This window comes from Ylistrum balloti, unplaced genomic scaffold (assembly GCF_031769215.1).
Source record: "Ylistrum balloti isolate Yb309-2 unplaced genomic scaffold, AGI_CSIRO_Ybal_v1 Utg369634, whole genome shotgun sequence".
Lineage (NCBI taxonomy): Eukaryota > Metazoa > Mollusca > Bivalvia > Pectinida > Pectinidae > Ylistrum > Ylistrum balloti.
This window is the reverse complement of record NW_026781898.1, coordinates 128,895-156,744: the sequence shown is the minus strand read 5'-3', so window position 1 is coordinate 156,744 and position 27,850 is coordinate 128,895. Positions and strand designations below refer to the sequence as shown.

The following is a 27,850-nucleotide window of genomic DNA, read 5'->3' as shown; positions in this document are numbered from 1 at the left end:
ACATCTAAGAAATGAAAATAAAGTCAGCAATTTATTTCTACTATAATTATCCAGCCATAAAGCAGCTGCCTTTCTAGGCTGCTATCTTTCGTTGTTTTGATCATGATATTTGTAAAATTAAATAAAATTGCATGCAAAAGAGCACAGTAAGCCTATGCCTGGTAATAACCAATCAAATACCTTTTGCTATTCAGTAGACTTATAACTCAATGCCATTTCATTTGAAGTAATAAGCTCATCTCCTGACATCAAGTAAAAATAAATGTATTGGTCCTGTGGGCTTATTTTGAATACTGTAATTTGTACTGCTGCCACACAAGCTTCTCGAAGGCTAAGATAAAAATTTGTATTTGGTAAGCTTCAAATGTGCAGGGATCTGTCAGAAGAATACAACATGCATTAAGGAACATGTCATATTAATGTAATATATGTCACACTTAAGATAAGTAATTAGATCTTTCCCTGGATAACTGATATGTGAACAATTCAAAAGAGGTGATGACAGAGAAATATTTGACTTCCTCATTCCATAAATTTGGCAAATGTAGAGTTCTGTATTTAGCCAACAACAAATTCAAGTCTGATAATTAGCCCAGCCACATCTTAAGCAGTTTTCATTAGAAATGCAATGACTGTCCAGTGATGATCCCACAACTCCAGTGTAAGTCAAAGATCTTGTGTTGGTCCCCTTGGCTCATAGCACAATCAATACAAAGGATAATGTGCTACATGGGTGATGATGCAACAGACACAGTTCAGAGAAATAGTCCCCTCTAGTAGTACTTAAATGAAACTAAGTCCCTTTGCCAACATTTGCATTTCTCAAAATTATGCTTGGAAATTAAAAGAAACATAGTTACCTCGCCTGCGATGAAGATCTCTACTCCTCGGTTTCTCATGGCGCGAGATATTTCTCCAAATTTTGGATCCATGGCCAAAAACAGCCTACATATAATGAATTAAGCCATTTTTACAAAGCTTTTTAAATGAAATACAACAATATCAAGAAAACAAGACAAAATATGCAATTTTTTCAAAAATACATTACTGCATTTCCAGGACAGCAAATCTTCCAATAACAAAGTCCTAATGATGTAGCTCAGGATACATTTGGTTGATATATCTATTATACTGACCTAAAGTCTGGGTGTGGTTTTATGGTAGGTATAGCACCATCAATAACCCCTCTTTCATTAATGTTGAGGACACCATTTGGCTCCAACAGAGCATTCAGCCTGTCTAGGACTGAGGCACTGAAAACACAATGTATTACAATGTAACTACATTTAGGTAAAGAAACTCGGTTATAAATTATAAATGAAATTATATTACTATATAATATCATCTAAAGATATTCCAGTACATTGTACCTACAATAAACTGGAGACACCAAATGAGAAACTATAGTTCAATGTTGGGTAGTAGACTTATTGTGAGACAATGATATTGTATTTGCTGATAGCACTACTGGATAGCATTAATTACATATTACTCTAAGACAGTATCTACACATTTTTGTTTATACAAATTAATTTCAAATGCATTATGGTAATGATCTATTGTTATGATTGTCTTTGTACAGTGTAAATTTAGATTACAAATCATTCAAAATAAAAACAAAGTTCTCATTTACCTTGTCTGTTTCCTTACATTTCCATTAAGCATACATTTGTTTCGTTATTCATATATTTCTAGTGTGTTGGAGATCAGGGGTCAAAAAACGATCTTTCCCTAATTTGAAAGTAGGAAATAGAAATCTCTATCCATGAAGGATATTCATGACTGCCTAACCCAAAGCCTAGAGTTTGACAGTCCTGAATCTCCTCCTACAGTAGAGATTTCTCCTATCTTCAAGCTAAGGAACGATCCTTTAAAGCTCTACATGCTATAGTTATGTGACAATAAGTTTATGATTACAGTAAATCACTCATATTCATTGCAGTTCAGTGAGAATTCCCAACAACTGCTTATTTGATTGTCCTGTTATAAGCCCATCCCTTAACTTAGAGTCAAAGATATATACCTGCAGAAGTTGACGTTGTCAATGAGAAGCCAGTGACCGACTTCTAACGCCTGTACCAAAATACTGTCAACCCATTCAAATGCGCCACCACCTGACCCTACAGAAGTCAGTGTCAACTTGGAGGTCATCTTTGTCACCTCCGACTCCAAGTCTGATACCCTCTTCAAAAACTCTGAAATTGAATGGATATCTTAGTCACAACTGTCAACTTGTACACTTGATGTGTATCCAGTAAATGTTTTTTTTGTACAAAACTTTGAGCTTTTTCCAAAAACTTTGATGCAGAAGGGATTTCCTTTTTTACAGAAGATATGCAGTCAATTTTTTCTTTATTCAATTCATTTTCAAGGTACGTTTTTTGTGATTTTATTCCATTTTTGACCATAGTGAACAACAGAACTGCTCAAAAAATGCAAACTTAACATTATATAGTTCCCCCATCAGCAATATCCATGATAGAATCAATACATTTACCAAGCTGTGAAACCTAAGATGGTATAAATCAAATTGAAAAGAACAAGTTCATTGGTCAGGTTTCCCACATAAAAACATCCACTGAGGTATGTAATAAAAAATATCTGTTTGATGAAAAATTCCAGGTTAAAAATTCTGTACTGTGTCCTTACCGACTCCTTTGTCAGATGTCACAATTTGGAGAGATTGTTTAACAATGCTGATAACCTCGGTCAAATGAGTGACCTTGACCTTGACCGATTCCAGTTCCTCCAAACTTGATAGTTTCTTCCCCAACTCTAAAATGTAAAATTTTGTGTTATGTTTCAATAAAGGTTTGAGCCAAATCCGAAAACAAAATTTTCATTTAAACTGTTTTCTAAACAAGAACAATGTCACTTACTGATTTCATAATTTTTTTAACACTATGATACAAATATAAGAAGAATGACAACACTTTTCCTCAAGAAATGACATCAACAAACTTCATACAAAACAAACACATCTTTCAACTGATGGGTTATTTTTCTGATAGTATGGGTTACACACTTAAACAAAAAACAGGGTCATGTGAAAGAAATAAACTGTTAATAACACAAAGATCTGGTGATGTTGACTAATCAGAAAAATACCACAGAGATGTACCTACCTGTACTGTCAGTCTGCCTGAATCTGTTCCAGGATTGTTGCAGCTCTCCAGCCATAAGGATATGCTGACCTTGGAGCAGTAGGATAGTGGTATCTGTGACAATGGACTCTGTTGTGTAGATAAGTCTATCTACATGGTTCTGTATGTCCACCTATAGTAACAGGAAGTACATGTAGTCAATTTATCAGAAATGACTGACAAAGTAAAACAGATTAGCTCCTTTCAGTTTTAATCCATAATATCTAAATTATATGAAGAAGCTATGTAACCCACATTAATTGTGTAGTAAACTGAAGCTCACAACACATCATCAAATGGTAGTGTATTACTGAAGTATTGCATATTTCAATAATCCAAGCGGGTGAACACATTCAAATTCTAGGAGTGGGCTTATTACGAGAAAACTGATACAATATTGGTTTAAAGTTTGACTGAGCAGCATTATACATGGGCGGGCTTATTACTGGACATGGGCTTATTGACAGATAGGGTAATTTTCTTTACCTGTTCAAATCCGCCTAGTAGCTCTGTGGTGTCCATTGAACTGTTCATGGCAAGAACATGTAGGTGATGTCCAGTCAAGCTGGACAGTAGCTGGACCAGACTGGACTTACCACAAGATTGAGGCCCCACCTGTCATCAAATACAGAATTCTACCTTATGTTCGTTACAATGACATCACCAGCACTGACAAACTGTTGTTTGAACTGTTTTAACTTGTTAACCATGAATTATGTTTATCAAAAATGAAGACCATAAGTTACAGATGAGTGAATCAGCCTCTGATATTAACATCGTCAAGGGCCATTTACCACATCAACAATGTCTGATGATGTCTCTTATCCAATTACTTACTTCTGATTCCCTAACGTAGTGAGGTTTTTCTCTCTATCCATTTTTTGATACCTGTAGAATCAGTGCATTAGTGTGTAAATGGTTCTCTCTTCATTCATTGTAACTGTGCTAATTACATGTAGAAGCTGAGCAGGCAACTCTGAAAGGAATACATTTTTTGGTAACACAAAAAATATCACCACAGCACCATGTAATATATATGTTCATTACCAGAATGGACATCCAGTTCATTTGGACACATTTCATCACTGCTTCCATTGGCTCCAGTAGGTGATGAAGGAGGTAAAGTGTCCTAGTTGTCTCCCTAGACATATACTCTTCACATTGGAGGAAGGAATGGCCTGCCTGTATCACCCTGTCAAAAATGGTTACATATCTACTGGGAGTGTAAAATGGCAGGTCGTCTGGAAATATCCTCTCGTACAAGTTCTTCACCTAGAATTTCAACAAAGTCATTGATACATATGTACACATATATAAAAGTAGGGAAGATAATCATGTCTTTAATGATTAATAAGTTACTGGTCAAGGAACTGACCCAAATGTGGAGTCTGAGCAAAGCGTGACAGACACACAGGAAGACAGACTTAAGTCAATGCTGTAAGTCTCTAGACATTTCACAATCAAGACATAAAAAACAATACATTTTCAACACCAACAGAAGCATATCTGACTTTTATTCCTCTACCGTTAAACCAGATACTTTTATAAACCATATAATGCTTATCTTGGTAAATACTTGCTGGAATAAATGCTGGGATAGAGAGAAATTCTCTTAGGCTTAATAGGATGAATGTAAGAGCAATCATGAGGTCCTTGGTTAAATCTCTATCAGAGGCCTGAAATAGATATCGACTAACAGTAACTGATGAATGGGTGGTACCTACCTTATCTTTGTCCTGGAGGGTCCTCAGTCTCTCTCTGTACACCAATCCCACATACTCCCCAGGATTAAATCCACTCACAGACTGCAGGTTACATACAGTGTAAAAAAAAAACAATGGTTTACAAAGGATCTTGGGAGTAAGTATTGATAAATCTAGTAACTTTGACCTTGGAGTATGAAAGATAAACGTAAATAACATGTGATCCACATGTGGTAGCATAGTGATGCAACATACAGTTTAACTTCTAATATGGAGTTTCAGCCATCAAAATAGGATCTTGAAAACATTACCTATTGATAGCATGAATTAAGGCCTGATCTGCAATATAACTATAAGATATGATGCCATCAACTACTGGCAGATAACATTGACCTTTACCTTTCAACTTTTATCTCATCACAGGTATTCATAAACATGGTCTTATATTAAGTTTGATCAAATTCTCTTAAGAAATGATGTTAGAGATGTTGGTGATTTTTTATTGAGTAGTTATAAATAACAACAGTTACCTTTACCTTTCAACTTGTATTTATAATGGTAGGGCATAAAAACAAGATATAAACACTTGTTATTTCTTCTGATGACAGACCTGTCTGTGAAGTTTCATGTGATACTAGGTCTCTATAAAACACATAGAGAGTTGATGTACACAAAGTAACACTCACAATATAACAATTTTAGAATTGTACCTGATTATGACATAGTAGGTCACACCATCGAAAGAGATCTCGCAGGTTGAACTCCCATGGACTGCCCTTTTGACCCCAACTTTTCTCAACACTGACTTCCTCATGAATCTACAACACATAAGAAAATTTAATACAATGATAATGTATTCAATAAAAGGGTTAAGTCATCATATTGATACATAATGTAGACACTGCTGAGAGAAAAGTTACTGTACTAGCAGACGTTATATAAATGTAGGCACGTGCTTTAAGTGGTGCAGCAATCAGCCCATGTCTGGTAATAAACCCAGTCACATTCATTGTTGTTCAGTAGAATTACCATGCCTGGTAATAAACCCAGTCACATTCATTGTTGTTCAGTAGAATTACCATGCCTGGTAATAAACCCAGTCACATTCATTGTTGTTCAGTAGAATTACCATGCCTGGTAATAAACCCAGTCACATTCATTGTTGTTCAGTAGAATTACCATGCCTGGTAATAAACCCAGTCACATTCATTGTTGTTCAGTAGAATTACCAACAAATGTTTTATGTCCTGCAATAAGCCAGTATCATGAATTTGAGTAAGAATTTCTGTGTTGGCAGTTCACTTGTACTTAAAATGATTACAATCATTAAGAGACCCAAACAGACCTGCATGTTGAACGTGACCATGTGAGTAAGAAGGTCCTGTGGTATGCAGGGATACATAGTCCTGGAAATGAAGGTCAGGTCGGCCATTGTCAGCGGTTCAACATAAACCTGAAGAAGTAGGAACAAAGTTTAATTACTAATTATTACACAGATTATCCTTAAAGTCAAAATCATTCAATATTTATTTAAGTATGAACTTTCATAACTTGTATTTGTATTGCTTAAAGTAATTAAGTATGAACTTTCATAACTTGTATTTGTATTGCTTAAAGTAATTAAGTATGAACTTTCGTAACTTGTATTTGTATTGCTTAAAGTAATTAAGTATGAACTTTCATAACTTGTATTTGTATTGCTTAAAGTAATTAAGTATGAACTTTCATAACTTGTATTTGTATTGCTTAAAGTAATTAAGTATGAACTTTCATAACTTGTATTTGTATTGCTTAAAGTAATTAAGTATGAACTTTCATAACTTGTATTTGTATTGCTTAAAGTAATTAAGTATGAACTTTCATAACTTGTATTTGTATTGCTTAAAGTAATAAAGTTTAAGACATACTTACAAGATGCCCTTCTGCCCCCTCCCTCCACTTATCTACTCAGTTGTAGACACCAGTTCAGGAAGAACTTTGGCAAACCCTTTCTACCCCCTACCTCTGCTTACCTGTGTAAATCTGTTGAACGACTTTGGTACCCCCTTTCTACCCCTACCTCTGCTCACCTGTGTAAATCTGTTGAGGAACGACTTTGGTACCCCCTTTCTGCCCCCTACCTCTGCGTACCTGTGTAAATCTATTGAGGAACGACTTTGGTAACCCCTTTCTGCCCCCTCCCTGATTCAGTGGGTTCTGACAGGCAAACAGTCTCGTCTTGTCATGTTGTATGTGGAACGTCTGTCCTAACTCTGGTACATACACCTCACCACGATGATCCAAACAAGCATTTAGACCCTCCAACACTGACTGGGATGCAAGGTTCAACTGAAATACCAAAGAACCAGAAGTAGATGTAAATATATTTCACAAAGATACCACTTTCAAATTGTGTAAATCCATTAGTATTTATTCTGCATTTATTCTTGCTTAAAGCAGATAATCAATTAAAGCAGATTATCAATTAAAGCAGATTATCAATTAAAACAGATTATCAATTAAAGCAGATTATCAATTAAAGCATATAATCAATTAAAACAGATTATCAATTAAAGCAGATTATCAATTAAAGCAGATTATCAATTAAAACAGATTATCAATTAAAGCAGATTATCAATTCAAGCAGATTATCAATTAAAGCAGATTATCAATTAAAGCATATAATCAATTAAAACAGATTATCAATTTAAGCAGATTATCAATTAAATCAGATAATCAATTAAAGCAGATTATCAATTAAAGCAGATAATCAATTAAAGCAGATTATCAATTAAAACATATAATCAATTAAAACAGATTATCAATTAAAGCAGATTATCAATTAAAACAGATTATCAATTAAAACAGATTATCAATTAAAGCAGATTATCAATTCAAGCAGATTATCAATTAAAGCAGATAATCAATTAAAGCATATAATCAATTAAAATAGATTATCAATTAAAGCAGATTATCAATTCAAGCAGATTATCAATTCAAGTAAACAATGTAAAACAATATCTCTATGTCACACTTTAGAATGAAATAGATATTAGTAATGTAAATATGTGTAGAAATGATGTTTACAAAAACAAACCACATATAGCATTTTCTAATCTACACACAAGACAAATTAAGCACATTATTTTACATCACTGTTATTGTGTTTGATATCAAACTTTAACAATAGGCTTATATTAATTTCAAATTTATGATGATTCAGAGTTTTTCAGTTTTTCAATAGTGGTGTTAGATTAAAACCGAATTTTCTGATATCATATAATGTTTGAACTTAGCTGGTAAATTTTACAATAATAGTTGAAACACCAATGAAATATGATTTACTGACCTCATCCAGAATGACCCAATGTCCAGCTTTTAATGCCTGTAGTAGAGGACCATCCCTCCAAGCAAACACCGCTCCTTCTTGTCCCTCCACAGGTAGGTCTGCACCAAACAGATCTGTCACATCCTACAACAGTCACATATTTATATGTGTAATGAAATGCACTAATTAAATGGTCTCCAAAAGGATTAATTGTGTATCTTAACACATTATAAAATATCATAATCAAACAAAATCTGTATTTATAATGGGGGACCCTTAAATGTAAGAGAAACTTCTATTGGTTTGAAGACCATTCTGTACACTGTATATCTCAGTGTATATAAACTACACAGATCATTCGTCTGATGAAGGTGATGGATTGTAGTCACTGAAATGTCAAATATAATTTCTAACTTGTCATGCTACACAATGAATGAGAACTCTCGTCCAGTTCTTTTTAAATGACATGCATGTACATACAGTGAAATCCACTGAATATCATGTTCCATTTGTCAAGGGGAAATGTGATAATAAGAGGAACATGATATTAACAGTTGACACATTTTTCCAGACGTCTAAAGCCGAAAGTCTATTTTCAGAAGTGCCAAACTGACTTGTTTCTAACAGAAATTGTTTGAAGACAATGAATTTGTAATTTTATTTGATTTTCCTATAAGAACAGCAATTTTCCTTGATTTTTGTTGGTTTACTGCTATCATAAATTATCGTGAACAATCATGACAATTCACGTCATATCTAATTTACATCCGGTCAGATTCATACATGACACTACCATGTCATCAGCTGATGTTTTGTAATATAATTCATTCATCCATTACTATGCAGGCTCCATAATGGTGAATCATTGCAATGTTGATATATATAAACAGTGTCTCTGCAAGTTCAATAAAGTGTTCTGAAGATTGCAACTGGAGCATTGCTGACAAAAATAGCCAACAGTGTCAACTGTCCACCTTTGAAATGCAATGTTTCATTGGCTGTTAAATTAGTGGTTATTATAAATTTGTGTCAAGAAAGACTTTTCAGAACATTTTACTATCCCCTTACCAGTGCTCCAAAAAATTTAAGCAATAAATAATTTGAAGAAATGTTAAAACATCGACACTGAAGTTTTTGGGGCACGTCTGATAATTTTCTATGATGAATTATGCCTAATCCAGACTTCATTTCATGAAACTTGAACTTCAAATTGATCATTTAAGCATCTTAAGCTTTGTACAGGAGATATGTTCTCATTAATTTAAAGATGGCGACATTCCTAGTGACGACATTGACATGCCATGGGTTGGTGTCCCACGGGTCACTATTAACAGAAACAAAATAAACACAATTTATTGTAAATTATGGCTCATGGTTGATTATTTTCTTAATTTTTTTTGCAAAATGATCTTTTTTTATTTGAAATTGATACTGGTATGCAGACTTATTTTCAAGCAGTTTTGGCAGCACTTTAGACATGTTGGAAAACTTAGCGGCACCCACTCAAACAATTTCCAAGCGACAAGGGTTTAAAACCCATTTTAAAACTAGGAATGCACTAGCTTATTGAAAAAACCAATCCACTAGACTTCCTTCCACCAAGCTGAGCCTTACAGTTAATCAGGTCAATCTTATTGTTCGGGAGTTACAAGGTAGGAAAAGTTGGCCAGTAGGGCAGTGACAATGGTTACATAATGCATGATGTATGATCTTTCAGGCATGAATTCCTAGTTCTTGTCCTCATTTACCTGTGATTAACTTGTTTTTTTTGTGATAGTCAGCAAAATGAAGTGATATTAAGCATTGCCCACATGAAAATAAGTGACATTATCACATGTTGGATCACATTGAATATATTGGGGAAAAAAATGGGTGTTTCAGGAAAACATGATATTTACCAGACAGTGACATTAACAAATATGACATTAAGTGGGATCCACTGTATATATAGCTAATATTTCAGAAATATGTATGTCTTTATATTAAATATTTCCTAAATGTGAAAACAGATTGTAGGCTATACTCACAGTTTGTTCTGACAGGTTGATTCGGACTAGTTCCTGTCCAGCTGCCTTGGCTATAGCAGAAACAAGACTAGTCTTGCCGACCCCAGGTGAGCCCTCCAGGAGGAGTGGCCTGGTCAATTGAAGGGCTCGCAGTATTCTTTGGGCATTCACACAAGTAGTTGGTGCCTGAAGTGCGTAACCATCAGGATCCCCACAACTCTTCACACCTTGGTGGAAAATAAGGACATTCTAATGATCTGACAATATGGTAATGTCTAGTAATAAGCCCATTCATGCCTCTCACAGTTCTGCAAAATAAGCCCACACCCAAACATTAGAGTTTGAGAATATGTGTAAGTCGGATTGGCTTACTACTAAATCATATGATACAGTAACATTTTTCTTTCAGACAAGTCCATCCATATATCCTACTGAAAACTGATGTAGAAAGATAAGGGGTCACCTGCATAGGTTTCCTTAAGTACTATCCTTTCCTCCCACAGTAAAACTCCTGCTTCAATCCAGGCCAACAAGCATGATTCACATAAAATGGAGAACTTGCTCCACAAATGTTGTAAAATAAATCAGTTGATATTTCTTCATTTATGCCTGACTACTACAGTGAATATGCTCATAGAACACTCCAAATATATATAATTTAGCAGTAATATTTTTTTAGAACTTTTCATTCTGAAAGTATCATATTAAAATAGAATTTGTGCAGTTTTTAAATGCAGCTTAGTAATGATGGTAGATGTATGCACATTGTGCTAGCTTGACAAAAAAGTGATAATGTGCTAAAATTTGATCACACCAAAATAGGTATACAAACAGTATGGAGATTTTGACATAATTATTTCTATATTTACATCTGGATATTACTTATGAACATACTTATTTATCTAGCAGTAGCCCCTTGTCTGGCAATAAGTCAACAAATATCTTAATTAGTTTTTCACAAAAAACATTATTTCATTGTCCTGTAATGGACCCAGAAACACTCTTTGTGAAACAAAGCTAGTACAAATGTTTGTGAAATGTTAATCATGTCATGTTTGTGAAATGTAAATCATGTCAAGTATTTTATTACATAATGCATTGTTTTTGCTCTATATAATCAGACATTCCTGTGAGAAAATGCTTTTCTACCTGTATATTGTCATGTAACCATGTGGTATAGTTTTCCATTGCAGTGATTGATATCATAAAGGATCCAAAATTTCGGAAGAGATGTTAATTGCACATATTAAATTGGCATTGATACCATAGGAAAGCATGGTAATAAGATGTCTCCCACCTGATGTTACAAATGACGACTACAATAACCATCAGGTTAAAGTGTTAGCATTATATACCTCGACTGATGGCAAATGGATGGATACAGAACTGTGTGTCTGTTTTCTGCACAGCAGAGTCTAGTTTAGAGAGTCCAGTGGTGGTCAGTCTCGTATGAATGTCTGTGTCCAGGTGTCCAGTGTCATCAATGAGGCCAAGCGTGGCAAGAGTGTAGGCTTGGTGGGTCAAGCGATTGACAAGTTGAAGTAAAAACTTCAGAGAGATTTTGCGTAAATGTCGTATGTCACAATCGTTCCCTCGACTTGTGGTTCCTGTAATCAAATAAATAAACAATCATTTGATTTTTGTCTATGTAACAGAAAACCATATACTGAGAGGAAAAAGAAATGCAATTAGCAGAAAGTTAATATTGTAAATTAAATCCTTGACGTACACCCTTGAAACTTGACAAATGTGAGCATTGGAGTTAGGTCCCTATGGTACCGTATTAAAATCACTGATGCATAACTAAACTGCGCACGTCGCTTGTACAAAAGAATAAGAGACAAAAGCATGATATCTCGAACCCAGTATAAAGGATTGGTTCAAAATCTGTGTGTGCGAATCTTCAGACTTATCCGTCTCGATTTCCCACATTTTAAGCATAAACAGTTCACCGTAAAAAATGCCACGACTGTCCGAAGTTGACAGGGGTCATGCCATTGCACTTCTTATGCAAGGTACCCCTCAAAATCAGGTCGCTAATCAATTTGGAGTCTCATCCAAAGACTACATGCCACAGGATGGGTTGCAGACAGTCCCCGATGCAGTTGCCCTCGTGAATGATGCGTCGGCAGGATAGGGCAATGCGACATTTGCACCTACGCAATAGCTTTCTGACAGCCACAGAAACAGAAAGGAATACAATTGGGTGTCATCATGTTCCAATTGATCCAAAGACAGTGCATACTCGACTTCGTTACTTCGGTCTAAGAACGCGGTGGCCACATGTTGGACCACAGCTTAATACGCGGCAACGTGCCAGACAAATGCAATGGCTGAACGCACATTCCGTAAGACACTTCCCAATGCAACGTTGGAGAAGGGTCCTGTTCTCAGATGAGTCCAGGTTTTCGCTTTACAGAGCAGACAGCCGACGTGTCTATAGATGTACCCACGAGCACTATGCATGTATGATAGAGAATGACCGCTTTGGAGGAGGATCGGTCATGGTATGGGGAGGGATTGCGCATGGTATCAAGACTCCTCTGGTCGTTATTCAGGGAAATCTCACGGCTGTCTGCTGTAGATATCAAGTCCTAGCGCCGCATGTTGTTCCTTTTAGAACAGCAGCGTCAACTGACGTTTCAGCAGGACAACGCCCGGTCGCATGTAGCTAGGGTTTGTCGTGGTTATCTCGCAACAAACAATGTCCCCATCCTAGACTGGCCCCCATACAGCCCTGACCTCTCCCCAATAGAACATTTATGGGATGAGTTGGACAGAAGGATAAGACTTAGGCCGAGTCCTACAATCAACGTCGCTCAGTTGGCGTTGGCGCTGGATGAGGAATGGAATCGTATACCAATGAGGAGGGTTAATACCCCAATCAATTCAATGCACAAAAATGTTCGTGCAGTAACTGCAGCTCGTGGGGGGCACACACGATACTGATGGGTCCAGAACGAACTTCACTTTGAGTGGGGTACTCTTGAATCAACGTCAAATTTGAAAGGTTAACTTAACGTACATGAATGAAATTCTCGTAGATGACAGAGTGGTCAACTATCTTTCAGTTATACCATGATTACATTGTAAAACCCTTTTCTATTTGCCGTAGTTGACCTGGAAATTCCTAATTGTGTTTCTTTTTCCTCTCAGTATAGATTCATTATTTCTATCCGCAATATTCTGATATGATGATGGCTTAAGATCATTCAGAATCTTACTCTCATTCAGAAGATCAAGTGTAAATCTCAGTATCATATGTTAATTACCAGTGTAAACACAAACATCTACCAACAATGTACAGATTCCTGTACCTGAGCCAAGTCCATCTAAGAATACAAGACATGCCCCATGTATAAAGGCCACAGCAGGGTCCAGCTTGTTGTAGCTGTGGTCATCTGTCTCCATCCCTTCTTCATCCATTGTCCTTGAACAGATGTTGATGAAGTGAACCCAGGAAAGAATGTCTCGTATACTCACTGTACACCTGAAACAGACATTGCCTACAGGTTAATATATCAACACTCTATTCAGTAGTTGCTATACATATCTAATTTACAAACACTCTTTTTGAAGTTTAGGATTACATGTTCATTTTGAAAATTCTAAGTGTAACACAATGACTAAACACAGTGTTTACTTGGGTTGACCGAAACTTTTATTTCATCGTATAGTGGTTTTCCATAGTTAGTACTTCGCGTTAACATCCATTACAAAAGATAGTTCCTAATCAACATACAGCATCATGTCATGGCACCAAAACTAAACACCTGTGTAAGGCAGACAAAAACTAAACACCTGCCCGTCCCTATCAAAGAGTTCCATACAAATGTTCATGGGCCAACTTGACCAGGACCCGCTCCATCGCGGAGCAGGTCCCATACTGGACTCTGCCCGTCTCCACGTCCGACTCCCAACTCTCTCTAGCTACTCGATCCCAGACTCGACTACACTTCTGCTGGCTATTATCTTTGTATAAATAATACCCAAATACTTAATTTAAGCCTAGTCCCAATTGGACAACAATAACCCAGCCCCCGGAGCATCTAATTATGAAGGCACGTGCGACTAGAAGTACCCGTTATCAACTTTCTATCTTTGATCTACCTTATACATTGTTTCTTATCTTTTTTACTTACAAATGTGTTCGCCAGTGCGAGGCATACAAGAGAGCATCTATCTGTCCTGATCAATCATACTGGCGATATTCTGCCACGGTGCTTCACCACTTGGGTACACACCCCGCCCGTTATCAGGCGTGCATCACTATCTATCACTCACCGGATTAACTGACTTTTGACCTGATGTACTTTAAACTAAGATGCTGCTCTCTACGATACACACCATTCCAAAATTTCCATTAAACCCATTTTTTACTCATTTTGTTACATAAGACAGTCTCTAAAAGCAAAGATGAAAAGAAAAAGAAAAGGAGCAAATTCTGAATAAAATTTGCAGGAAATAAAACTCAGGTGAAGTAATGATATAGACATAATGAAATACTTTGAAGAAAGTTGAAGGGAATTCATGCAGGAACAAAATATATTCCTACAGAAGAATGGAGGAAGAAACAGACTTAGGACAGAAAGATGATTCGGGGAGGTGGGGGTTGTCCTAAACGTATTGATATATGTTACCTATATTTTCATTTTTAAACAGTTTGTGTATCAGTAAGTATAAAGTGCACTTTACCTTTTAGTAATATCACCGTTAGAGAACCAGTGTATAAAGTCCATCATTGCCCGACCAAATCCACTGGTGCCATCTTCCTGGTTACACAAGTGAATCCCACTTCTTAAGTTGTGCTCAATGATGTTCACCAGATCCTGCATTTGTTCAGTCTGGGCACACCATATCTCTGTAAACCTGTTCCTCAGGGCAGGAGAGAGCTACAAAACATGAGGTAAGATTGATTTGAAATGTTTCAAATAGATACAACTGTAATAATTAAAGTAATGTATAATAACTATTGATATACACTGTCATGTTAATATGTTTTCATTAATTTACCTCTTTTTTCCCAAAGTCGCCTCCCGGATTCATCGTCGCAAAAATCTGGAACCCCATTTTAGCAACAACACTATGCACTTGATCATGATGACTGTTTCCGCCTCCTTTTTCTGCCAGGAGAAGAGTTCTCTCTGGCTCTAACACACTGTTTAATCTCTCCAGAACAGAATCATCTGCTAAAGAGATCTCATCCACTAGAAACATTGAACCTTCTCTCATGGCAAGAACAAGTGGTCCATCCACCCACTCAAACAGCTTTAGCTCACCTTCAGCCTGTGTAAAATAAAGGAAAGTGAAACTTGTATTTTAAGGAGCCTTGACCTCAATAAATTCTCTGTGAGCAAAATACAGGAAAAGTAAAAACTGTTCAACTTCATCCCATTCTCATTCTACCCATAAATATTAAAACTGTATTACTACAGAGCTTTCACCACATCTAATTCTCTTAAAGTACAGTAAATATGAAACATCAATAATATTTCCATTCCATATGATCTTCTAATTGCGTCTGTGTAAAATAAAGGGAAAGCGAAACCTGTATGCTAACAAGCCTTGACCTCACCATACAGACACTTGTGTGTTACATAGCTTTACTTATCAAATTTCAAAATATAAGACTGATATTTTTTATCGATAAGGTCAAGGTGATTAAGATGTCTCGTGACAACAGCCTACTTTGTTTTGGTCATGTGACCTGCAGGGTCGTAAACCTCCCAAAAAGTCTGCACTTTCAGTGTGGAGATGACAATTGATATTGCGAAGTTTGGTTTTCTTCAGAGCAGCGTATAACTGACAGACAGTGGTCTTTCCACACCTGTAAACAAGATACATGTAAAGAACAAATTGCAGTGGTTTCCCCTTACTACAGCACACATTAAGCAAACATTGTTACTCGTGCAAAATTATTATGAGAAAATCTCAAAGTTGCATATCAAATAATGTGAAAAATTTGTCCACTTTAACTTTAAAGTAAAGGATTAAGATTATTAACATAAGTACCATTCAATAATTTTCATACATAGAATTTGTGGATAATTTTTCATTGTCAAAATAATTTTTTCAAGAATCATTTACAATCAAACTTTTGTTGTACATCACAATCTTACCCTATTTCCCCCATCAGTTAGACTGGCCCATTAAACTGTATGACCTTGTCTATCTGAACAGCTTCCCTTTGTTGTACATCACAATCTTACCCTATTTCCCCCATCAGTTAGACTGGCCCATTAAACTTTATGACCTTGTCTATCTGAACAGACTCCCTTTATTGTACATCACAATCTTACCCCGTTTCCCCTACTAGTAAAACAGGCTCGTTGAACTGTATGGCCTGGCCTATTAGAACAGCCAATCTCTTCATGTTGTATGTCCACACAATGTGACCAAATTCAGAGACTGTCTGCTGTGTCACTTCCTTCAGTAGTGTTTTGGTTGTAGGTGATGTATCTGGTCCTAAGGTGAACAACTTGTCTGGGTCCACTGGACGTTTGAGATGCTTTTGAATGACCTCTAGTACCAAGGTCACTTCCTCAGGCCGTCTCACTCTCCCAGCCAGTAGCATGTAGCCTAAAAAAACACAACAGTTTAGGACAAAGTCCACTGCAGTAAAGAAAAACCCGTCATAAATAGTTTTACCCGATTCTTGGAGAATTTTCACAATCAACGCTATACAAACATACTAAATTTTTTGTATTTTATCCAATCTGACAAGCACATGTGCACTCAATATCTAACAAATACTTATAATCAAAATACCATACTGTCCCATTGTCCTTCCGATGTCTACCCCACAAGAGAGATAATAAAATTATGGAAAACATTTCATTAAGTATTTCTGATGCAATCTTAAAAGATATGTTCAAGAAAAAGAATCTTCTTCCATTGTGTGATGGAGAATGATTTATCTAGGTCTTGGGCTGACATTCTGTAATATCTCATGCTCAGTTTTCCTTAAAACAAAAAATTAAAACCAGATAACAGATTCTTTAAATCTCACTGTCCTCTAATGTTGTCCCTACAACTAAAGGTCAGATTCTCACCATGGTCAGCCATATGTTGGTCCCAGTCATAGAATGTCTTCTGTTGAGTATCAACATTTTTACATTTGTATCGCTCAGCCCATCTAAATAGATCCCTCAGTGTCATAAAACCTTGTTTACCAGCAAATACCCCTGATCCTCTCCTCCTTGTCTGAAACAGAAACAAATGATGTGATAAGGGTCCATAGATCAGTATTATACTATACATCTGTTTTAAATTTTCTATGATTTCCTTGAATCCATGAGACATTCACACATTTGTGAACCTGTATAGTGTTAACAAACCTGTAAATCAGTATGACATTTATATAGCTGTTAATCTGAGAGGCATTTGTACATCTGTAAATCAGTATGACATTTATACAGCTGTAAATCTGAGTGGCATTTGTACATCTGTAAATCAGTATGACATTTATATAGCTGTTAATCTGAGTGGCATTTGTACATCTGTAAATCAGTATGACATTTATACAGCTGTAAATCTGAGTGGCATTTGTACATCTGTAAATCAGTATGACATTTATATAGCTGTTAATCTGAGTGGCATTTGTACATCTGTAAATCAGTATGACATTTATACAGCTGTAAATCTGAGTGGCATTTGTACATCTGTAAATCAGTATGACATTTATACAGCTGTAAATCTGAGTGGCATTTATAAACATGTACACTTGTATGATGTGCATAAACTTACATGGTTTTAATGCACATGTGCATTTGTTTGGCTTACATAAATAGTGATTCTTTGTGGTGTTCATACATTAATGAATCAGTGCTGTATTAAAGGTATGTGAATCTGCATGGCAACCATTCATCTATGAACCTTTTTGGCATTCATACATCAATGAGTGTATATTGGTACATACCTGAAGGTCCAACATGGTGGTTACAAGTCGCTTGGCATATGACATAGGTAAGTCACATCGCTGATGGAGAATTGTCTCCAGTTCCTTACTTGGAATCTGATCAAAATGAAGTTCCACAAAGCGATTCCTGAAGGCTCGAGACAGCATCTGATGGATGTAGATATAAATGAATGACATGAAAGGCGACATGTTCACATCTACTTTATATCTCCTTTGATGTAAAGTAAAATAAATTTTGTAAAGAAACTTCTGACTACTGAAAATTTGTTCTGTAATGTATGATGAACTTAATCTATCACGGGATCCAGAAGACATCTTGCAATAACACCCTAGCTTTTAATTTCAAATGTTTCTGAGCATCACCTTTAACCCATTAACCTTGATCAATGAAAATCAAATTGTAATAAAGTATAGAACTCATTCTTAAATTTATTGTGATTTTTTTTAGACTTTTTTCCACATAAGCTTTACATTTGTATGATTGCACAGAAAAAAAAATCCCTATGTATTAAGTGGGGTGGGTGGTGATAATAAGAAATACCTGGGCTGCCCTCTCACAGTACTGTCATTCTCTTTTCAACACACAAATATTTTGAATATAAGTCTATTTATAGGAAGTAGGAATGGACAGAATGTTTCTCACCTTTCTTCCCCCGTACTGGCCTGGAGGGTTCTGGGTAGCAAACAACATAAACTTTGGGTGTGCCTTTACAGTATCTTCGGTCTCAGCAATGAACAGCTCTCGGTTGTCATCCAGTAACTATAAATAATTGAACTATTCCTTAATTCCGAACATAACAAACAGTGGCTATATACTGCAAACAAACTTTCTCATGCGATTTGTGCCTGTGAATTTTATCATCAAACAAAATTCATGAAAGTTACTTGTTGTAAATAAAGACAGGGAAAATAAACTATGTTTAGAGTGAAATGTAACATGATATTGTCTATTTCATGAAAGTTAATCACAAAGTCAAGGATAACACACTCTTTTATAGTAATATATAGTATGTTATACAGTAAAACTCGCTTGTGTCAAACATGTTTGAATCAAATACATCAGATAAGTCAAATAATGTGTTTGGTCCTCTTCTTTACCTTAGTAAATTAAACACAGATGGTTCAAACACTGTTGAGTTGAATACCGCATTTGTGTAAAATACATTTTGTGGTCCATCCCTTCTAAATTCTACCAAAATTTCCTTTTCTATGTTGAAAATTCAGGCGTCACCAAGTAAAACTTTCCTGGCTTTGATCCTAATGACTGAATGTGATAGGTCAGCAGTGTGTTAAGGAGCCCTACTGTACGTTTTGACATTAATCCCTGCGTTTATACAGGTGCACAGGGCTAAGTTTGAATTTATACATGATAAGGCAACCAAATTCTAAAAATTCTGTAAATCTACTGTTTACTTTTTTATGTACATGGCTGCCTGAAATCAAAAGAAAAAAATATAAGCAATAACTACCGTGCCGATGCAGAGTTATGCTTCAGTGACGTTGCTGTGACCTTCACCTTTTTCGTAACCCTGCTCAGTGCTATTGATGTTATATCAATGTAGAATGTTCATAAGTATGTATTTATTGAGTTTTGTTTTAGATTATTGTTGACAGGACTTGTTACTCTTCAGGATGTAAATGTGAGTACAATATTTGTGTTACTCAAGGTATCAATTCACTAAGTTATGTGAATGAGAGTGGGTGTGTATCCATGCATTTCATATTTCATTTTTTGTTTTATATTCATACTTATAACTGATTAATAAAGTATAGGATATCCGTAGTGTATAAAGATATGAAATGTTTTTATTTATCTATCACTTATTCATTACTGTTATACCGTGCTATGAGACATGTATCCTGTAAACAACCAATGAAAGCTGGGTCAATCTTTGATGCACAAGGTTTATAATCAATGAAACATGGCTAAGTCAGACCATCAGATAAGTAAAATATTTCATCTGGTCCTGCTGACTGTAGTCTATTTCGTGAAAGTTTCCCACAGCAAACCTATTGAAAGAAAAGGTAGGAAAGACAGGGAAAACTTGGATTAAAATCCAAAATGTTGCAATTGATACAACAGTTCTTGCTTTTTCCTTGTTATCTAGGCAGACTACACAAAGGAAACCCCATATTAGTCATCTCTTGTTAACATACTGTTATCACTTACAGCAGAGATTTTTTGTCCCTATCTGTTGAATTGTAATGAGATTATGATCAGGAAATGATTTTGTTCATGTTTCCTGCATAATAATACCTTAAAAAGATGGAGGTACAATAGGCATGATGAATATTGGTCTAAACATACCCTAACTTGAGTATAATTAATATGCTCTTTGGAGTGTGTATCTAAATATTACCCTGTTAAGAGCTTCCAATACATCAGTAGGTGCCAGGTTCAGCTCATCTAGTATTATCCAATGGCCCTTTCTCATAGCTTCCACAAGCACACCTGATAAACAAACACTTATAAATCTACATCACACAATACAAACAAGGAGCCTGTTGGCTTTCATTCTCACCAAAAGTGAAAAAAAACAAGCAAAAAACACAAAAACCCACAAAAAACAAAAAATACATATATGACCTACTTAATATATATTTTTATGTACCTGGTACACCTTATTTCCTATCTCCTAAATATCCATCTTCCTAAGAACAGTTCTGATCAAGTTTAAAAAAATTCCATTCGATAGTTATTAAGATGAAATGTTGACGGTCACATGGACTGGACATATCCACCAATTTTTTTGCTCCGGAAAATTATGTCTTTTTGTGAATACTGCAGACGTTATCTATCTTGGTTTTCGGCTCGTGTGTGTTTAATGTGTTTGGGACCATTTCTACCTTGGAATGTTTGTCTTTCTTACATCAAAAAGTGACTTTTAGAACCTTTGGAAAACAAACAATGAATTAGGACTCTACCGTGTGACAACTGTTCAGCGACGCACTTATTACTAGTACCTGTGTGGTTTTCACCTGTACAGATCAGACTGTACCTATGTTTTACCATCACTATTGACTTTGATCTGACCATGGGTAAAACGGGAGAAAGAAGTTGTAGTTCTGGTGCCGTTAAGACAACAGAGGAAAGATTAGAGGAAATTACAGCGATGATCTCCAATATTGTGACAAAAACCGAAATGGACAAAAAGATAGAACATATCACAGATACGATAGAGGAGAAGTTTGCTAGACTAAAGGAGGATATTCGGAAGGAGAATCGTGAACTGTTGGATTAGTATGAAGGGAGAATATTTCAGCTCCAGAAAGAAAATGAGGAACTCCTACAGACTGTTGGAAACCTAGAAACTATGTGTATGGAATTTCAGGAAGCACAGAAGGAAGCGAACAGTAAATACAACAACCTTGAACAACAGGGGCGGAAAAATTCGGTTCGTATCTTCGGTTTGGATGATCCGACAGAGAAAGAGACATTTGAGGAGTGCAAGGAAAAAGTGACCAGTCTTGTTAACTTGAAGCTTAAGTTGGCATTCAGCGGCGATGACATAGATATCGCTCACAGATTGGGGAAGTTCGTCAGAGGCAAGAAGCGAGGCATCATTGTCAAGTTCACCCGCCGAACAAAGAAATATGAGATTCTGAGGAACAGATGACTTCTGAAGGGTACTGGAAACGCTATCTTCGAGGATCTCACTCAAAGAAACAGGATCGTCTCAGAGAGGCCTACAGACTAGAATGTGTTAGAAATACTAACAGTGTGGACGGCAAACTTTTTATTATTCTAAATGATGGTAGAAAACGTAGACTGTTTGATGACACTCCGTTAAATGGTGACTATCTGATGAGAGATGGAAAAATATAAGCTTCGAACATTTCTTTTTTTGGACACTGTACATATTATATACTTTATGTGTCGGTAATGGACATCTCCGGGAGTATAGCCCGGTTACCGAGTTACATATTGTATGTTTCTATTTTTTCTTCATTAATATGTGTTCAAATACGTGTGATTTGTGTGGATTTTATTATGATTACATTTCATGGGATGTAAGTCGTATGTAAAGGTTACGTCAGATTTCTCTGTATCAAGGTAAGCTTCTTGTCACTTTGCAGGTCTAATTTTTTATTTATGCAAATCGATTTCTAGGATATTCTTTACTGTATTATCAGTCATTATGTTCAGTCACCTTATTGAACATTCTATCTTGATAAGATTCTTTTTCCAATATTGCATATATTTATTTATACATGTATATATAGTACCTCTGTCCGTGTTTGGTTTTTTTTTCTTCGTATATATATATATATATATATTATCCGGAATTACTGTCCTGATTCTGCTTCGTAATGTTATGATTACTATGTAGCTTCCAGTTACAACTTCCTGTTTCCTGTTACCTTGTGTTTTCTCTGTATGTTTACATGTTCTATGTTCTGCTTTCTCCTCTCTTTCAGACAGGCCTTTCATCAGTCAACACTACGTCACTGGGTTTCGATATGGATTATGTGATAAATGAGATGAAACACATTTATATGTGTTCCATCACATTTCCTACATTATCTGACGAGACCATGCGGCGTGGTTTTATTTTGTCTTTTTTGTCAGTGTTAATATTACCGATATAACTATTCTGAGTGCTAATTGTCAGGGTTTAGGTGATAGACTCAAAAGAAAAGATATCTTCACATATTTAAACAAGAGGCCCATGGGCCTTAACGGTCATCTGACAAAAAGCAAGCCAAACCTAGAAAGTGGGTTGAGGTCATTCATTTGAACAAACTTGGTAGCCTCTCCTCCAAGCATCTTACAGGCCCATTATCAGCACTCATGGACTTTTGCTTGTTGAGAAGAAGTCGTTTGTATATTTTAACATATTTGACCCCTGTGACCTTGAAAGTGGGTTGAGGTCATTCATTTGAATAAACTTGGTAGCCTTTCCTCCCAGCATGCTACAGACCCAATATCGGCACTCATAGACTTTTGCTTATTGAGATGAAGTCCTTTGTATATTTTAACATATTTGACCCCTGTGACCTTGAAAGTGGGCCAAGGTCATTCATTTGAACAAACTTTGTAGGGCTCCATGCCAGCATGCTATGGGCCAAGTATTAGCCCCCTAGGCCTTCTAGTATTTGAGAAGAAGTTATTTAAAGATTTTGACATATTTGACCCCTGTGACCTTGAAAGTTGTTCAAGGTCATTCATTTAAACAAACTTGATAGCCCTTCATCCCAGCATGCCACAGGCACAATATCAGCAATCTGAGCCTTTTGGTTATTGAGAAGAAGTTGTTTAAAGATTTTAACATATTTGACCCCTGTGACCTTTAAAGTGGGTCAAGGTCATTCATTTGAACAAACTTGGTAGTCCTTCATCCCAGCATGTCACAGGCCCAATATCTACACTCTGAGCCTTTTGGTTAATGAGAAGAAGTTGTTTAAAGATTTTAACATATTTGACCCCTGTGACCTTTAAAGCGGGTCAAGGTCATTCATTTGAACAAACTTGGTAGAGCTCCATGCCAGTATCCTCTGTGCCAAGTATTAGCCCCCTAGACCTTCTAGTATTTGAGAAGAAGTCGTTTGAATGAAAAGTTTACGGACGGCGCACGGCGCACGGCGGACGGCGCACGGCGCACGGCGGACGACGACGGACGAAGCATGATGACTATAGGTCATCGGACCCTTCGGGTCCAGATGACCTAAAAATCAATTGTATAATAATTTTTGTCTCCAAGACACACATTTTTTTTTAGAAGTGAGTGGGGTACTGAATGTTTTTTAACTCTTACAAATCTAATGCAAGGGGGGGTTGCTATTTTGATAAATAACAATTTTGAGTTTAAAGTTCATAAAGAAAAGAGGGATAACACAGGAAATTTTTTAGCTCTGGAGATTACCATTGAAAGGACGAGACTGACTCTTATTACTATATATGATCCGAACCAGGATAACCCAGACTTTTGTAATATCATTTCCGATACTATTGATGATTTTGAAAACAGTTCTATTATTCAGAGGTTGATTATGATAGTACCTATAGAAATATAAATAACCCAAAAGCTAGGGACAAGGTATGTGAAACTGTAGAAAAAAAAACCCAGTAAAACAAGCCAGGCTAGATTTTTTCCTTATTTCAGAAGATCTGCTTTCCTCTATTAAGAATTCTTTTATAGACCCAGGGTATAAACCAGACCACTCTTTCCTAAAATTGAAATAGAATTCAACAAGTTTGAGAGAGGGAGGGGGCTTTGGAAAATTAATAACTCGTTGCTTCAAGATATAGAATATCTCAATACTATAAATTCTCTTATTAATAAAGTTAAAATGCAGTACTGTTTACCAAGGTTTTTTTTGATAATCTTTTGGAAATATCGGATGCTGACTTACAATTTACTGTTAACGATCAGTTATTTTTGGAAGTTCTTTTAATGGAAATAAGGGGGAAAACGATAGCATATTCGAGTCATGTTAAGAAGCAGCAAAATCTCAGAGAAGAAAACCTTAAGAAAACTATAAAAGAATTAGAAGATAGGGATAATGTTGATTTAAATGACTTAGAAGATAAGAAAAAAGAACTTGAAGCAATGAGACTACATAATATAAGGGGTTATATTATTAGATCAAGGGCAAAATGGCTAGAAAAAAGACAGAAACCCACAAAATATTTTTTAGGTTTAGAAAATAGAAATTTCACCTCCAAAATTATTCCTAAGTTAAAAAAACCAAATAATGAGATAACATCTGGTCAGGAAGAAATTTTAAACAATGTTAAAGATTTTTATGAAAAGTTATATGATGACTAAGATGATATAGAAGATGTTAATTTGAAAGATTTTTTATCTCATTGTCAGAAGTTAGAAGGTATTATTAAGTTAGAGGAAGCTGGAAAAACTTTAAGTAAAATGAAAAGTAATAAGAGTCCAGGCTCAGACGGATTTTCTACAGAATTTTTAAAATGTTTTTGGAAACAGCTTGGTACTTTCGTAATTAGATCATAATTTTTGGCTATTATAATAATGAACTCTCTATTACACAAAAACAAGGTGTTATTACATGCATTCCAAAAAGTGACAAGCCAAGGGGTTATAGCGGGTAGGTTAAAAACTGTTCTAGGAAAACTTATAGATCATGATCAAACTGGATTTTTAGAAGAATGTTAGTTTGGTGAAAACACTAGGCTCATATATGATATCATGAATTATACAGAAGATAATAACATTCCTGGAATGCTCCTCATGGTTGACTTTCAACAAGCTTTTGACTCTGTTTCATGGAAATTTATAGACAAAACTCTGTCTTTTTTTGGCTTTGGGAACAGCATTAAAAATGGATAAGAACACTGCATAATAATGCTAATTCGGCTATAATTCAGGGTGGAAATCTCTCTTCTTTCTTCAGGGTGAAGCTCAGCTGTCATCAATCTTAGAACTAAATCGTTTTGCCCACACATCTGGATTAAAAATCAACACAAACAAAACTCAGGTTATATGGATTGGGAACAAAAATATAGCAATGACACTTTTTTACTTGAATTTGGCTTACAGTGGGGTAGGGACAAATTTATTCTCTTGCGGTTGGAGTTGAGTGTTAATTTACATGAAATTAAAAAATCAAATTTTGACAAGAAACTAATAAAGCTAAAATCTTCAATCAAGTCCTGGAGTAGAAGAAGGCTAACACCTATTGGCAAAATTCATGTAAGTGAATCATTATTAATATCACAATTTAATCACCTATTTATATCATTACCTAACCCAAGCATTTCATTTCTTAATAAGTTAAATACAATCCTGTATAAATTCTTATGGAATGGTAAAACAGACAAAGTGAAAAGAAATGTTATAACTAAAAAATACTTTGAGAGGGGTTTGAAAATGGTAAATATCAATTCTTTTATAGATGCTCTAAAGTTATTATGGATGAAGAGATCTTTTTTAAGTTCACAATTTAGAAAGTGGCAAATTATACTTAAAATTTTTTTTAATGTTGACTATTTTATAAATTGTGGAACTGATTATGTACATATGTGTCAAAGATCATGCAAAAATTTATTTTGGTGTGATGTCTTAAAAGATGGAAAAGACTATTGAACTCTGATTTTCTAAAGGGCAGACAACTCTCTTTGTTAAAACACCTGTTTGGTATAATCCTAATATAACTATAGGTCGAAAGTCTACTTTTTACCATAATTGGTTCGTTAAGGGCATTAGAGTAGTTAACGATTTGCTAAAAACTACAAATCCTGTCACTTTTTACTCTTATCATGAATTTTCACAGAAATACAGTTTATTTACAAATTTTCTTCATTTCCAAGGTATTGTCAACTCTGCGAATTCTTCACTACTGGCAAACCTATTGATCAGGACACACATCTTTTACTCCCCATCATTCCTTTGAACATAGAACTTTTCTTCATTAAAGTTCAAGGAACAAAATATTTATATAAAATTTTATCAAAGAATGATGTAATTCCAACTGGGAGAAAAAAATGGGCCAATGATTTTGATTTTGATAATTCTGACTGGGCAAATATTTTTTCATTAACTTTTAAAATAACAAAAGATTCAAAATTTCAGTGGTTCCAGTATAGGATTTTACATAATGTTCTGACAACTAATTCAATACTTTTCAAGGCAAAAATAGTATTTAGCCCTCTTTGTACATTTTGCAAATTAGAGTCCGAGACCACATCTCACATATTCTGGGGATGTCAAAAAGTTCAAAACTTACTACAGAGTCTTGAGACACTTTTAGATGCTTTTCTAATTCCTGTTACTATTAATAAACAATCTTTCATATTTAGTTTTTGGCCAATTAGACACGAATTTAGTAGAATATATAATGAAATTAACATCATCATTAAACACTATATTTATAAAACTAGATGTTTTGATACCACATTAAACATACATTCACTAATAAACTCTTTCAAGGACCACCATAATGTCCAAAAGTATATAGCAATAAAAAAGGTGGTACTTTTCTTGATAATTTTAACAAAGAATGTGGAAAATGGAAAAATATTCTAATTTTTTAATAAGAATAGACAGTTGGACTTACTTTTATTTTGATTTTCTTATTAAGTAATGCTGTAGTCAATTTTGATCTCAATTAATTTCTACTTTTGTTTCTGGAAGGTCTGTCTATCTGTCTCTACCTTACCCTAACTGGTGTTTCTTACACATGTTTGATATTTCTCTTCATACTTCAGGGTGTTTGTTTTGTCTTTGTATATGTCTTTGTTGTCTGTCTTGTGTTTTGTCAATATATCTCCCTCCCTCTGTCTGTCTTATCTTGTTTTTTTTTGTCTTGTCTTGTCTGTCTGTCTGCAACTTGTAACTGTCTGCGTATGTCTCTATTCTTTTCTTTCATATAACATGACACATGACATTATGGAATATTCACTTCACTTGAATTTCATGAAAACATGTATGGTTTTCGGCATGTGAACTTATGTAAGCAAGGAATATATACGCTAACTAGTATGAATGTGGCTGATTAATATAAAATGTCTATGCATGTTTGGAAAACTGGAATGAATGATCTTTTTTCTGTACATTATGTATTACTGTCATGTGCGCATGTCCTTTGAAAAAAATTAATAAAATATGAGTTATTAAAAAAAAAGAATATACAATGTTAATGCACAGCAGGCAGTGCAGGATAACAGATGAAATGTGTTGGCTATAGGTCACCGTGACCCTTTGGATTAGATTACAATAAAATTTATATATACTCCAAACGTTTTCAAGCCTTTGAATCATACTGTTAAATATATATCATAATCAACAATCCCGACAAACATA

The 27,850-nt window shown here is 35.3% G+C and overlaps 1 protein-coding gene across 1 annotated transcript in view; it reads right to left on the bottom strand.

Moving 5' to 3' along the window:
- Nucleotides 1–27,850, bottom strand: part of LOC132552724 (midasin-like) — a 110,249-nt gene that overhangs the window by 64,783 nt on the left and 17,616 nt on the right. The window contains exons 24-46 of the mRNA XM_060216920.1: nucleotides 20,438–20,529; nucleotides 18,721–18,837; nucleotides 18,078–18,224; nucleotides 17,212–17,362; nucleotides 16,459–16,738; nucleotides 15,848–15,986; nucleotides 15,173–15,445; nucleotides 14,855–15,051; nucleotides 13,477–13,649; nucleotides 11,515–11,766; nucleotides 10,181–10,386; nucleotides 8,175–8,297; nucleotides 6,977–7,174; nucleotides 6,192–6,299; nucleotides 5,557–5,664; nucleotides 4,868–4,948; nucleotides 4,191–4,415; nucleotides 3,630–3,758; nucleotides 3,126–3,276; nucleotides 2,650–2,775; nucleotides 2,024–2,195; nucleotides 1,137–1,253; nucleotides 861–945 (exon numbers count right to left, since the gene is read on the bottom strand). Of these exons, the coding sequence (XP_060072903.1) occupies nucleotides 861–945; nucleotides 1,137–1,253; nucleotides 2,024–2,195; nucleotides 2,650–2,775; nucleotides 3,126–3,276; nucleotides 3,630–3,758; nucleotides 4,191–4,415; nucleotides 4,868–4,948; nucleotides 5,557–5,664; nucleotides 6,192–6,299; nucleotides 6,977–7,174; nucleotides 8,175–8,297; nucleotides 10,181–10,386; nucleotides 11,515–11,766; nucleotides 13,477–13,649; nucleotides 14,855–15,051; nucleotides 15,173–15,445; nucleotides 15,848–15,986; nucleotides 16,459–16,738; nucleotides 17,212–17,362; nucleotides 18,078–18,224; nucleotides 18,721–18,837; nucleotides 20,438–20,529 (3,650 nt within the window). The remainder of the gene's footprint in view (nucleotides 1–860; nucleotides 946–1,136; nucleotides 1,254–2,023; nucleotides 2,196–2,649; nucleotides 2,776–3,125; nucleotides 3,277–3,629; nucleotides 3,759–4,190; nucleotides 4,416–4,867; nucleotides 4,949–5,556; nucleotides 5,665–6,191; nucleotides 6,300–6,976; nucleotides 7,175–8,174; nucleotides 8,298–10,180; nucleotides 10,387–11,514; nucleotides 11,767–13,476; nucleotides 13,650–14,854; nucleotides 15,052–15,172; nucleotides 15,446–15,847; nucleotides 15,987–16,458; nucleotides 16,739–17,211; nucleotides 17,363–18,077; nucleotides 18,225–18,720; nucleotides 18,838–20,437; nucleotides 20,530–27,850) is intronic.